General features: G+C 43.1%; 2 protein-coding genes across 4 annotated transcripts in view; one reads left to right on the plus strand and one right to left on the minus strand.

Moving 5' to 3' along the window:
* acap1 (ArfGAP with coiled-coil, ankyrin repeat and PH domains 1) overlaps window positions 1-14,630 on the minus strand; it is a 240,043-nt gene that overhangs the window by 40,000 nt on the left and 185,413 nt on the right. The window contains exon 1 of one of the 2 annotated variants that reach the window (XM_015946884.3): window positions 245-754. The exons of the other annotated variant lie outside the window; for it this stretch is intronic. Coding sequence (XP_015802370.3) covers window positions 245-297 — 53 coding nt within the window. The 5' untranslated portion in view covers window positions 298-754. Of the gene's footprint in view, window positions 1-244; window positions 755-14,630 lie in introns of those variants that run through there. 2 annotated transcript variants of the gene reach the window in all.
* agfg2 (ArfGAP with FG repeats 2) overlaps window positions 9,008-14,630 on the plus strand; it is a 36,035-nt gene continuing 30,412 nt past the window's right edge. The window contains exons 1-2 of one of the 2 annotated variants that reach the window (XM_054747779.2): window positions 9,008-10,572; window positions 11,217-11,310. In XM_054747779.2, the coding sequence (XP_054603754.1) occupies window positions 10,406-10,572; window positions 11,217-11,310 (261 nt within the window). In that variant the 5' untranslated portion in view covers window positions 9,008-10,405. The remainder of the gene's footprint in view (window positions 10,573-11,216; window positions 11,311-14,630) is intronic. The other variant, XM_054747780.2, reaches the window with a different exon arrangement.

Raw genomic sequence — 14,630 nt, forward strand, 5'->3', positions numbered from 1 at the left:
CTGGTCTCCAAGAGCTCCTATGCAGCAGATTCTAGACGTTTCTCTGCTGCCTTCAACACACCTGATTTTAATCAGTGGGTGATAAAAGGTTTCTGCTGAGCTTGATGAGCTGCCGAGCATGTAATCCAACCATCTGATGTGTTGGGAGCAGGGAAACCCTTAAAACACGCAGGACAGTGGTCCTTGAGGACCAGGGTAGGGCACCGCTGGTTCAGAGTAATAAAAGTAGACTTGGAGCTCTTACCTGAAACGTGGAGAGTCTTTCAAACACTCCTCAAAGTCCAGCTTCACAGTCATCCCTGCGTTTAGAGGTGAAGCACAAAAAACTTGTATTTACTCTTCAGCTGGGGCTGAAATGATGAAAACAGAGTCTCCTCGGGTTCAGCGCTCCATTTTGACAGCTGGACTCAATGCAGACAAAGTTTAAATTGCATTCCTCCACAACAAGTCGTCCGGAGCGTCTTATTTCCCTGTCCTTATCCGGTCTGTCGCGTACATCCGTGTCTGATAACGACTTGTCACCGCCGATGAATGAAGGCAGAGGATGTTTGTTGCGTTATTACATCTTATTCGGTAGAGAGAGAGCTGAGTTTGTACTTCCGTGCGGATGATGCTGCAGAAAACCCAGCCAGAATTCCTTCAACATTAAAAATTAATTTTTAAAAAACCAATAATCCGAAATGACTGAGATTAAATTAAAGTCGGGCTGTCGGATGTTGGACCTCCCAGGGCTGAAACGCTCACGCACGCACACTGAAGGTCCAACCCACCCGCATCACACTTCTCCCCATTTCCGGGTTTCTGCTCAACGCAAATTATGGTTTAGGAGCAGCACAAAATGAAAGGGTACAGTTCAAAACTCCGGGTTTTTCTTTACCAACTCCTCCTAGTTACATCATGGACTCCTACAGCTGATTAGTTAATAATAAGCGTATAAGGTGGCTATAATAACCACATGGCTGTTGGGTGTTTTGCTCAGGCTTTTGTTTGTGTTTTAAACTCAGCTTTCACTTAGATGGGAGCTTCTTGAACTGGAGCTGGGTGTGTATTCTTGTCTGGCAAGCTGCTTTTTTTTTTTTTTTTTTAGAGTAAAACCAGTTCCAAGTGCCCAAGGAATCACTGTATGGAAGCTCACTACTGCCAAGAATTAAAAAAAAAATACACTGAACATAACATATGGATGGTCGATCATTTAAAACAGTAAGACAAATTTACATATTGTCCACCTTTGGCAAAATTATATTAAAACTTAAAGTTGCTGTCTGGAATTTTCCCTTTCAGGAACTATGAAATCAGCTCCATAAAATGGTAAATGGCCTATATTTGATATAGTGCCTTCGAGAGTCCAGGAACCCCCCAAGGCGCTTTACAACGCAATCAGTCATTCACCCATTCACACACACATTCACACCCTGGTGGTGATGGGCTACATTGTAGCCACAGCTGCCCTGGGGTGCACTGACAGAGGCAAGTCCGCCTTATACAGGTGCCACCTGTATGGAGCTAGGATTGGGATTATTCAGCGTAACTTGTACCAAGTTTTGTAACTTCGAACATGTTTCATCACATGTAACTTTGGATTCGTAACTTGTAACTTTAGTTTTCTAACTTGTAATACTCAATTCGTACTTGTATTTCTTGTTTTGTAACAGGAACATTGTATTTTGTACATGTATTTTTTATTTTTTAAAATCAAACTTTTATTTTGTACATTTACTACTGTCAGAGTCCAAGCCCCCAGGCCGGGCTCTCCCAGCTGACCGGCTTCCGTCTTGGACCACATTACCCAGCATGCCCCTCGCGGGGATTCCCTCCACGTTTCACCTGCGTCAATCGATGTCTATATATGGAAGACGCTACACCGGCTCTTCACTCAGTCATCGTTCCACCGTGATCCATGATCAGAGTATTTCCAAAGCTACTACAGCTAAACCTCCACCTTTCCTCCTCAGACCTCATCTGTCAGCGTTTCCAGCACCGCTTTCAGCCCACCGTCTGTAAAATAAACGCTCTTACTCCCGAACCCAGTCTTCGACTACTCATTTTGTAACATCAAACATTCATTCTGAAACATGAAACTTTCGTTTTGTAACGAGCAGACTACCAAATTGAAAAAATCAAGGTACAAGTTTGAAATCAAAACTCTCAAAACACACATTTCATTCTACAGGTACAAACCTCAAATCTACAGTGTTACAGATAATTTTGTCTCGATTCTAGCGTCAGTGGGAGGAACTTGGATGGAACCAATGAAAGCATGAGTCTTAGCTACCAATCACGTTTCTCGAATTCCTGTCCAATCATTGGGAGGGGAGGGCAGGGTTCTGTCAGAGCTGTAGAAAGAGAGTTATCCACCAGCAAAGAAATGTAAGCTAATTGACATGTTACTGCCCTCACAGCCCTCCAGTGAAATGGTTTGTTGTAACAACCCTGAAAATCAACCGATTACTGTGACTGATGTTCCAGCCAGTTCTCTGATTTGTTATGGTCATCACGTGTTCCATGACCATCTTCCAAACTTGCCCAAGAACACAACGACAGTGACAGATTGAGCAAGACATGAACCTTCAACCCCCTGATTACAGGGCAAGCACTTAACTCCTGTGCCACTGTCACATAAAAGTGATTGTCTTATCATGTCGTGTGGTACAATGTGGGAAATACATATTTTTTTTATTTTGCTGAGCCCGTCATCTGTCCCATAGAGTTCAATATGAAGTGAGCGCCGGTCAGCACTAACCAATAGCGTTAGAATACCGCTTACATACAGACGTTAATCATGGAGCATGCTCAAGCGTTTAAGGACCAAGGACCTACCTCAGTTGATGCAGAATTGGCGACTGTTCTCACAGACAAGTAAGTCTATAAAATATAAATATATGAAAACACAGCATAACGTGAGCATAATAATTGTAAATCAATGTGTTTTAGCTGTGTTTTGTCGGCTAGAGGAGCACATTCATGAACGAGAGGCATTGCTTTCAGACGTAAATACGAAAATGAAACGTCTTGGTGTGATACACCTGTCAGCCACTAGATGGTGCCATCAGATGAAGAAATAATCCGGACATCTCTTTTAAGAAGGGTGTGGCCCCTAAATTCCACAAAATTGGAGGGAATTTTTGCTCACGACTTTTAGGCCAGTTTCCACTGTCGAAACTTTGTGTCTCCATTTCACCGAGCTGGCCTGAATGGATCACTTTCCTGGCAATTTCACAGACCAACCAAGCTCCTTAACTAGAGTAGGGCCTGGTAGAATCTCTAGCTAGGTAAAACAGCTATTTCTGGAACGCTTTTTATGTTGCACAGCTAATTTCCTGGTCTGTCGAGAATAAATTACAGTGTACTTTGATAAAATAATTTAATGTTATTAATGTTCCCCCCTCATAAATGTCCCTGAACTCCTTGTGGAAATGCACAGTTCAGTTTTTTTAAACAAAAATCTACAAAAGGCCTAAAGCAGGCATGTCAAGAGTGCTCAGCCCAGCAGGCAGGAGCATGACTCTTACTGTTCAAGAAAAAAGCCCAATAATCACATTTACACACCATTATCTTTTTTTTACTTGGGTATAAACACTTTGGATTAGGGGCTGAAAGTCCTCACTGTTCGCCTGTCTCAAATAATGTTTCTGGTGAGATAAAATGCTTGAGAAAAATCAGTATCGGAACACGCAGTAGCAGGATATAAACTGTAAATCCAAAAGAGTCCATCTGTCTATCCATGAGTGTGTCTCCCCCTGGTGTTCAGAGACAAGCATTACAAACATACACATTTATGTCATCTGAAAACTATTTAGACCGTTTTTGTTTATTTCCCCCATCACGTTGTTTTGTGTTGCAAATAATCTCCCAGCAGTTTTCTGTGGCAGGATTACAACCTAATGACGCATTCACGGACCGCCTCAACTAAAACTGTAACATTTTTCTTTTGGTCTCCAGACGCAGTCACTCTACTGTTGTTATGTTGTTACAGCAAAATAAACGATCCTCCTGATTGATCTCTGGAGAAAAAAAAAGAGGATTGTTACGACATGTGTGAAGTTCTGCCAAACTTGTAAACATGTGTTCAAAACTAAACAATTTAATATAATTACATCCCAGACATAATGGATTATCGTTGATTAAAGTGTAATTACGCATTCTTCACTAACACCTTCATTTCCTCAGATGTCACATCTCTGAACGAGCTTGTGGAGTGTTTTCAAGCGCGCGGGATTAAGAGTATCGACTAAAAAAAGGGGGTGTGCACGCACAAAACACGCTCGGTCCCCTGGAGCGAAACCGTTTGTTCTACAAGGAGGATCAAAAGGTGGTTTTGTGAAGCAAACTTGGCTACTTGACAGGTTCTTGTTTGTCTTTGACAGGAGATTCCCCCGAGCGCCCGTCCAAACTCGTGCTGAATATTTTTATCAACATCCGGTGATATTTTCAAAGTAAAGGGTTGACCAGTGTAACCACTGAAGTAAAAAAAAAAAACACCTGGTGGTCTTATGTACCTACCTGATTATATAGCAATTACGCACACACACACACACACACACACACACACACACACACACCTCTTTGTCAACCAGGAGGTATAATGCTTGGTATTAGATGTGAATACCATAAAATTACATGTGAAGTTTTGGGTATAACATGAAGGCTGTTGTATTACATGTGAAAACAATTTAAACCTATTGTAAACTTTCTGGACTACATGTTGCTTTGAATGTAAAACTCCTTGGAGAACATAGATTTATGGGGATTTCAAGAGAAACTTGTGGATTTTTTCACAAAAACCCAGGATACACAAAAAATCCAAAGCATTATTATCAAAGGGGTAACACTGCTATTCTTGTAAACATACAAAGTATTTCTGGAGAAATCTGCATCCTGGCCACTACTGCTTTCAGATTAGGTAAAATTTTGAACATTTATTAAAATTACCCACAGTTGCAGTCTCCTAGCAACAGTGTGTTATTCATGCTCGATTTGGTCCGTTTTGGCTCCAAAAACTAGGGTGCACTCATCGCTTGGCAGATGATCATGTTGCTTTGGGTAATTTGCATATTAACTGTTTAGTGAAAGGACATTTGAATATGCAGTTTCTTAGTGTTTAAAGTCAACAAAAAGTTTGTGTCGTCTCCGACCTGCTTTCCCATGCTAATTAGTAAGGTTGTAATGGCCACTGAGATAAGCCTGTATAAAGCCGGGCGTACACTGTGCGACTTTTTCACTCGCAGCGTTCAGCTTCAGCTCAGACTGTACGACTTCCTCGCAGAGCAGATCTCACGAGTTGTGTGCTCACACTGCACGACCCAGTTCTCGCATGCGACCTGACTGCTCACACTGTACGTCTGGTAGCAACACGTCGGCCCTAAAAATGTGCTAAAAATAGCAGTTTTTACTCAACACGTCAGACTTTTTTGTCTTGTCTTGCCTGTTGTCCTTCGGGAGTACTGCAGGAGGACACACAGGGATTTATGGGGGTTGGATGAGGAAAACGAAATAATGAGAGTAAATCTGTGTTTTGTAATCAGTTTAATTTGACATGAACACGACAAACATGCTTTCTTGACAATCTTTGTGAGTAAAAAAAAAACGTGTAGAAACAAAAACGAACAGCGTGTGTTATTAGGGAAATAGCGAGCGACCGGCGTTGATGCAGGATTGCGCATGCGCCGTGAGCGGTTCTGATACATTTTGGATCGTAGCTGCTCGCAGCGCTGCTTCAACAGTGCGATACCCTCACGAGGGACGAGCGAAATATTAAACACACCAGAAGTCCGTGCGACCTCACAACTGCTGATCGGCAGCTGGTCACGTGGTGTTAATTGCCTCTCGTAACCCCCTGTACACTACACGACCGCTCGGCGCAAAACTCGCCCCAATGTCGTGGATTCTCGCACGACTGGAAAATCGGCTCAAAAAAGTGAAAAAGTCGCACAGTGTACGCCCGGCTTAACACGATGCAGGCATAGACACATGCCCATGAAGTTTGCATGTTCCACTCCCAAACAAAGGGCAATCTTATTGGGGAGGAGATTTTGTGTGAGGTTGGGAGACTGTCCCTCCAACACGGCTGAGCTGCCTTGGGGAGTCCCCCAAGGCTCAATTTTAGCCCCACTATTTTTCTCTCTACATCTTCTACCCCCACGTGACCTATTACGCAAGCATGACGTGACGTTCCATCTATATGCTGATGATTGTCAGGTCATTCTTCCAATTCAGTGTGGTGGTTTAAGCGCCATCCAACCTTTGTTGGACTGCCAGGAAGACATCAAATTATAGATGGCTCAGAAGTACCTGTGTACTGTTTACGCTACCAAAGACTCTAGGAGCTGCCCAAGGGCTTGATTTTTCCACACTGGCCCCATATCAGAAGGCAGTGGTCAATAACCTGGGGGTAAAATTGGATGCAAATCTCAGACTAGATTCTCAGGTGAACAGAATTGTGAGATCTTGCTATTTTCATCTCAGTTGGATAGTGAAGATTAAGCCATTTGTGTCACATAGCCATTTGGTGTCTGTGATCCATGCCTTTATTACCTGCAGGTTGGATTACAGTAACCTTGCTTTATGCTGGATTTAGGAAAGCTTACATAGCATGGCTCAAGGCAGTCCAGAACTCTGCAGTTTGGTTGTTGACAGGCACTAGGAGGTATGTAGCCTGGCAAGCTAGACTAAATAAATGTATTATTTAGTCTGGCAACGCTCCATTGACGGCTCTCGGTTGTGGGGCGGGTTCTACCGTTGTCTTTCAAATGATCTCCGCATTCCACTGGACAATGAATGTGACATACTCTTGTTCCACTCTGTTGCATCATCCCACCCACCAGGCATATATGGGCCATTCCCATCTGTACCGGGTCGACCCGGGCCGGGTAGCCCCAGTCGGCCCCAGCCTGGCCCGGTTGATTCCACACATCCTTGTCTTAAGCCCATGTGGGCTGATTCTACCCACCAATCAGAGGCTTGCTCTAATGGAAGGTGTGAATTTGCTGTCAGCAGTGGGTGTGTTGGCCCTGGTCGGCCTGAAGCAGACCCCCTCGAGAAGAGGGCTGAGAATGAGCCTTGGTTGGCCCGGAAAAATACCAGGCCACCCAGATATGTAAACAACGTACGCTGCCCGGCCCGGGCCGACCCGGTACAGATGGGAATGGCCCAATAGAGTGCCCTGATTGGCCCACAAAGCGGATAAAGCTCTGTGATTTGTTCACTAAGCAGATAGAGCACTATGATTGGCCCACCATTATGAACCAATCACAGCTCTTCATGTGTTTGAAACCCCTCTAGAGAGCTGTGATTGGCTAGCCAGAGTCCTGGTAGGAGCTGCGGAGGTTCCAATGGAGCGTGCCTAGACCAAACTTTGCAAAGCAAGAATTTGGTCTAGTTCACTAGGCTAGGAGGTATGAGCATATCACACCAGTCCTAGATGCCTTGCACTGGCTTCCTGTTTCTTATGGCATTATTTTCAAGGTAATCTTATTTGTGTTTAGGGTGATAATTTGGGGCGGGGGGGGGGGGGGCACCCTTAATAACTGTCTGATGTCATTCACCAGTATGTCATGGTGTGTTCAGCTGACCAGGGACTATTAATGGCGCCCGGGTACATGTTGAAATCTCGTGGGAGCCATGCTTTTTCAGTGCTGGGACCAAAGCTCTAGAGTGAGCTGTCGGCCGACGTGAAGCAGGCCCAGTCGCTTAGTAGCTTTAGGAGGCGACTAAAACTCATCTGTTCTTACTGGCGTTTAGACATGGAGGCTGGGTGGCTTTGCACTGATTATTTATTTTATCTGATGGCGGTAAACAGACTGGTCTAGATTGTTGTAACTGTACTTGGGAATTTTTATGGTTTTTCAATGGTTTTATGTATGTCTGTTTTTATTCCTGTATTTTTATTGGTGTACAGTGCTTTGTTTGTCCTTTTGGGCATGTGAAAGTGCTTTATAAATAAAGTTGAATTTAGTCACTTTGTGGCTTATGGGTTTCAGAATAAAAGCACCCGCCAGCCATCTATAAGCTGTGGTTAGCTCACTTAACTCGTACCTACATCGTCTCATCATTTGTTGGGTGTCCATCATCTGCCCCCACCCTCACAGCTCCATTTTTGCATTTTCCAGGAGTGAAGAGATATGTGGCGCGGCCAAAATGGTGTTGATGGAAGACACCTACTGAGTTTTAAACAAGCTTTTCAAAAACCTACAGGTTTTATTTCAACCTCTGCAATGTCAAAATGTTGGTCACAGTGATGTTAATCACAGAATAATGCTATCACAAGCTACTGGTAACGCTAACCTGATCTACTGCTAATGTTCTTATTGAAGAGAGGAAAACAAAAAAAGAAGACTGTTGGAGCACTCAAGTTCCATGATGACTTGAGGATATCAAGACTTTTGGTGAATGCCAGAGCATGCGGTGTGGTCCAAGCACGGAATACAGCCAAAAACTTCCTCGTCCATGTTGCGGCATGGAAACTCATTAGAGCCCCTTAAACATTAATAATACCACGTAAAATGCTATACAGTACAATTCACACACTGGTGTTGATTAGCTACATTATAACGACAGCTGTCCTGGGGCGTACTGACGTGAGGCTGCCATATAATCGGCGCCACCTGTCCCTCCGATCACCACTATCAAGCAAGGCAGGTGAAATGTCTTGCCCTTGCCCTGATATCTCGGTGGTCAATGACTTGATGACTGATGTAGCCGGAGCCTGAGGTTGAACTGGCAACCCACAAATTACATGGTGACCTCCTAACCCCTAAGCCACTATTGCAGTGATGATAAAACACTTATTTGTATTAAAACACACTTATTAAAGAAAAAAATCCCATCACCACAAATGTTTGAGCTTGTGGAAAGCATAGCTATTATGTTTTATTTTGAAGGCCGCGTGTAGTACATCCGGCGTTGTGCTTACCGCCTTGACGCCCCTCCCCTCAGTGCAGGCTCGCGCTGGTGTGAAGCCGCATAAAAAGGGTTTCCATAATAATGCGCGCTTGAGGGAGAGGGTGCTCGCTGCAGAACTACAAAGGCGGAGCTGCACCATAAGGTGGAGCTGCACCAGAGTCAACCCCGCCCATTCACGCAAACTCAGCCTAGCCCACTGACTTCCGTTTTTGTTTTCAACTTTATCGCAAACTGACCTGACCCACATGAATTACGGCTGTTACTAGTTTACAGTCGTTAATGCTATGTTCTGTGCTCCAATTAAACAAGATAAATATAACTTGCTACATGACAAAGTCTGAATATATCCCGAAATAAAAAGGTTTCTCGTAGCGAATATCTGCCCACAGCCGCTCTAACAAAAGTCCTGTACAACAGCATGTACCCTTCCTGTGGGTTCTGGTAGTCCAGTGGCAAGATCGTCTGACTAACGTTTTGCTTTCCCCTCAGCTGATGCTGGTTCGATTCTCGGTGGGGTCGGCAACAATCTATTCAGCCAGCTGAAACATTTAATTTGTTCATATTTTAGTTGTAATGTTCATTTATAGCAAAATATTTATGTCTCTACAAGTTCTTTGAATTTGGTCGTTCCTAAACAGCATTTTAGTTGAAACTCTGCTCACAGATGGACTCACACTGGCTAAATAAACGAATGAATAAATAAAAAAAACACATTAGTCATTATATGTTAAACGGCATACCAATAAATTGTTGTAAACATAGTACTGGCAAGTGTAGCTAGAAATGAGGAAAAGAGATTATAGAATATTTCCACTGCTGGGAGGCGAACCTGCGCAAAACTGCATGTCAACCTGACACCATTACCACTACACCACCACATCTGATAAAAATCAGGTGGCGTTACATTTTATTATGTTATTTGGTGTGTCTTTGTAGATGGGATGTATGATTTTTCTGGCGGTGTCTCAGTAGAAGTCATTTCAGAAATAAATTGTCAGAAAATTCACAGAATATCCAGATTTGAGAACCAAGACCAGACCCACTTTGGGGGAGGAGACCAAATTGAAGCTGAGATGGGAAGAAAATGCATGAATGAGGCCAAAAATGGCTTTGGCGTGTTTCTTATGAGGAAATGACAATATAACATGATTAAAAGTTCCAAAAGTTAGATTTTTAATTATATGGAACCTTTACAAAAACTGTTCAATTAACTTCTCAACTCCCTCCTCAATCTTGCATTTTTTAGCTATAACACCCTCTTTGTTTCCAGAATGCTATCAAGTCTGACAACTGGAAGGAATTGGACTGACTCCGATAGGATGGGCGGGGCTGATTCTGGAATGGGCGGGGCTGACTCTGGTGCAGCTCCACCTTCTGGTGCAGCTCCGCCTTTGTGGTTCTGCAGCGAGCACCACTTGGCTTGAGGCGCTCCGTGTAGTAAACGGAGAGGCATTCTGGGAGGAGGAGGCGGATACTCTGAGTCTGGCGGGCACCGGCCCAGATTAAAATGTCGAACCGCAAGCACCGGGACAACCAAGAAATCTGCGCCCGCAAGGTCCGGGAGCTGGCCCAGTCTGGGGTAAACAAACACTGCTTCGAGTGCAGCCAGCCCGGGGTGACATACACCGACATCACGGTGGGCAGCTTCGTCTGCACGTCGTGCTCCGGAATGCTGTGAGTAAAAACAACAACGACCTGCAGCCCGAGGACTATCAGTCAAAGTACCAGGCCTGAGGCTGCAGCATCCACCGCCCAGACCAAAAATGTGCGGAGTATCATTTTATTCCCCCCTCACGTTTACCGGGGTGTTGGGTTGGGTGGTGCAGCAGCCCAGGATATGTGCGCACATTAATTTACGCAGTCTGTCTCTTCCCCTCTGCGTGTCTTCCAACAGCTTCATAAAACGACTGACCGCTTGTTTTCCAGCTCTGGTTTATTTCGCCATGGTGGTGCAGGTTTGACTCCCTCTCTACAGGATCTTCTCCACCATGTGTGTGTGCGTGTTTGGTCACAGTCTGTTGCATGTTTAGTCCCAGCACTCCTCAGGAAGACGGGTTCAGCACCGTTTCTAGTGACTAGCGATTGCGCAATCTTGCATAGCGGTGTCCCACTTTGTGCCTCCCCCTCCCCTCCCCAGCATGGAGAACGCAAGGAGACTCTGGTTCCTCCTCCTCGGAGCCTTTCCATGACAGATTTACCTGTCAAATCCACAATCGCCAGATGTGTCCTCTCTCACCCGCTCTTGTCCTCCTCACCGTCCACTGGGCTTGTGGACTTCGCCTACTTGATTAAGACTTTTCTGTCCTCTTGTACCACAGGAGAGGCCTCAACCCTCCCCACAGAGTCAAATCCATCTCCATGACCACTTTCTCCCAACAGGAAGTGGAATTCCTCCAAAACCATGGCAACGAGGTGAGTGATTGCAGATGATGCACCTGTTTGCATGTCCACAGCGTTTATGCTTGTATATCTTGGGATGTGAATCTTACCACAACTCCTGATTCATAATGACTCAGATTCTCAGGCTGAAGATCCGATTCAGAATCGATCCTTGATTCAAATTGATTCATAATCAATACTCTTAAGTAACAAAGAGCGTACATTCCAGGATTAACTACTGTCTTCTCTGTAAATTAGGAATCTGCCAGGTGTTTGTGATGTAGTGAGCTGTGAATGCAATGGAGTGGGTTGCTCTGGAAGTCCACGCATCATTAAAATAATGTTTTCCTCATGTTATTGAGGATAAACTGTAAGGTAAAAACTGCAGCTGGGCATGAGTGTATGTATGTATATGATAAAAAGAACTGTGAACTAGTTCGTTTTTGAAACTGTGAAGTTAGTTCTAAATGTTTTAATTTTTGAACTAAGAAACAAACTGTTTAAAAATGTATGAACTGAACTTTGAACTAGTTAGTTTTTTAAACGAACTTTCCCAACACTGTCCAAATGACAGATTTGCCATTGCCAGCAATTCAGTTCAATTCAATTTTATTTATAAAGCGCCAAATAACGACAAGAGTCGTCTCAAGGCACTTCACATAATAAACATTCCAGTACAGGTCAGTTCATTAAGCCAATCAGTAAAAAGTTTCCTATATAAGGAACCCAGCAAATTGCATCAAGTCAGTGACTAGTGTCAGTGTCTTTACATCAGTCCTCATACTAAGCAAGCATTTAGCGACAGTGGAGAGGAAAACTCCCTTTTAACCGGAAGAATCCTCCAGAGAATCCCGGCTCAGGATAAGCAGCCATCCACCACGACTCACTGGGGATGGAGGAGACCGAGCACACGCACACGCACACGCACACACACACACACACACACACACACACACACACACACACACACACACACACACACACACAAGCACACACACACCAAGCAATGTGTCTATAGTTATATTGTGATTTCTTAGTAAATATTCTATTTGGTGAGAGATAAACTTTATTGTATTTATCCTAGTGAATCTATAATTAAACGGGTAAACTAGCAGTAGCACATCCAATGTCAAGGAAAGCAAAAAGTTATTATCAGGAGAGGGAGAATGTTTAAGTGGTTAGCAGCAGTGTGCTAGACGATGGCCCCCTCCATGAGGCCACCACAGCTCAGCAGAACATCACCATAGCTTCTTCTGGGGAGAAAAACACTTAGAGAGAAAATAAAGTTAACAGCTGAAATGGCAGGAAAAAATACAGATAAAGAGCAGATTGTAGAAGAAAGTAGTAGAGTGTGGAAAGTGGTCAGTGTGTCCTCCAGCAGTCTAAGCCTATAGCAGCATAACTACAGAGATAACTCTAGATAACCTAGCCTTTTAGATGGAGGCATGTTGGAGGCAGGGCAAGGGAGAGCCATCTTTACCTACTGTACACTCCACCTCCCTCTACTCCCCCACTTGTCCAGATCTAGACTAACATCAAATTTTAACCATAGGCCCTATCAAATAAAAATGTTTTAAGCCTATTCTTAAAAATAGACAAGGTGTCTGCCTCATGGACTAAGGCTGGGAGCTGGTTCCACAGGAGAGGAGCCTGATAACTAAAAGATCTGCCTCCCATCCTAATTTTAGACATTCTGGGATCCACCAGTAAACCTGCAGTCTGAGAGCGAAGTGCTCAGTTAGGATGTATGATGGACCTTGATTATTAAGAGCTTCATATGTGAGAAGGAGGATCTTAAAATCTATTCTGAATTTAACAGGTAGCCAATGTAGGGAATCTAAGACAGGAGAGATATGATCTCTCTTTTTAATTCTCATCAGAACTCTAGCTGCAGCATTTTGGACAAGCTGAAGACTTTTAACTACATTCGGTGGACTTCCTGAGAGTAATGGATTACAGTAATCCAGTCTTGATGTAATAAATGCATGAACTAGCATTTAGCAATTGTATTTACTAATAGCTACAATTATTTTGATCATCTAACTCTTAGTTTTCCTAATTCAGATTGCAATGCTCTAAAACAACTTTTGTTTGTAGTTTTGTATCGTCCCCCTGGCCCTTAAAGAGACGATGTGTAGTTTTTACCATTAATCTCTGGAAATATCCATCCAAATGTTGTTGTCAATTAATTAAAAGATGCCCAGTTGATGAAAAATATTGGCGGTTTCAAAACACATAACCATAAAAATCTGTTCTAAAATACATGGGAAGCGGGTTCAAGTCTCTGGGAGAGGATGGGGGTGACGACAATTAGAGGCTGACCGATATATCGGGCCGATATATTCAATTTTTTCTTTAACAGCTGTCAGCCAAAATTATTTTTAAAAGCCGATTTAAAAATAAAATAATAATAATAATAATCAGGCACCTGTGTGGGCAACTGCTGCAACTGCTACACTGAAGAAAAGACCCGAAGGACCCCAACACACCATTTTTTAAAAATGTTTTGAGTTTGTTTTATATTTGAAGTTAAATAAATATTGAGATTTATTCACTTATTTAATTTATATTGCACACAGTGAGTGTTCAGTTATCTTTCACATTCAATGTGCTGCTAAAACTTTTATATATCAGCCTTAATAACTGGTTTTAGAAATCGGCCATCTGCAATAAAATTCGTTAAAAATCGGTATCAGCATCGACCTTAAAAAACAATTTTGGTCGGCCTCTGGTGACGATGTGTAATTGTATAGTCCTGTGAAAGTGATAGAAATCATCTCAGAAGCGTAAATGTGGTGTGTGTGTGTGTGTGTGTGTAACATATTGCAAATTTCACTTTATAGAAATAAAGCAAAACATTCAAAAATTTAGCTTCCATAAATTCAGTTTAAACAAAATTTGCTGATTTCAGAAGCGCAAATCGGTGTCGGCAAATATCGGTTATCGGCCAAAACAGTGATATTGTTATTGGATGTCGGCATCGGCCCAAAAAATACAGTATGGTATCGGTGCATCCCTAGTAAAAACGTGTGACTGCTAGTGTGAAATAATGCTAGATGGTGATGAGTTCACAGAGTGGGCAAAAGGTCTGAAATGATACTTTTTTGTGCTTAGCACTGTTGTGCTTATGTACCCTAACAGAAAATCTTTGAGTTTTCAGGTTGGGCAACCACTGGTTAAACCAGAATTGTTGAATATCGTCTAAATGTGGAGATTTTTTTCAAAAACACTTTTTTTTTTACTTTTCCATCAGTCAGACCAGTTTCTGCAGAGCTCATTTTTACCTTAACAGTACAAACAATCTGTTTCCTGCATCAGTGACTTTTTTTGAAGTACTATGAACTCATGTTGGC

This window comes from Nothobranchius furzeri, chromosome 2 (assembly GCF_043380555.1).
Source record: "Nothobranchius furzeri strain GRZ-AD chromosome 2, NfurGRZ-RIMD1, whole genome shotgun sequence".
In the NCBI taxonomy this organism is placed as follows: domain Eukaryota; kingdom Metazoa; phylum Chordata; class Actinopteri; order Cyprinodontiformes; family Nothobranchiidae; genus Nothobranchius; species Nothobranchius furzeri.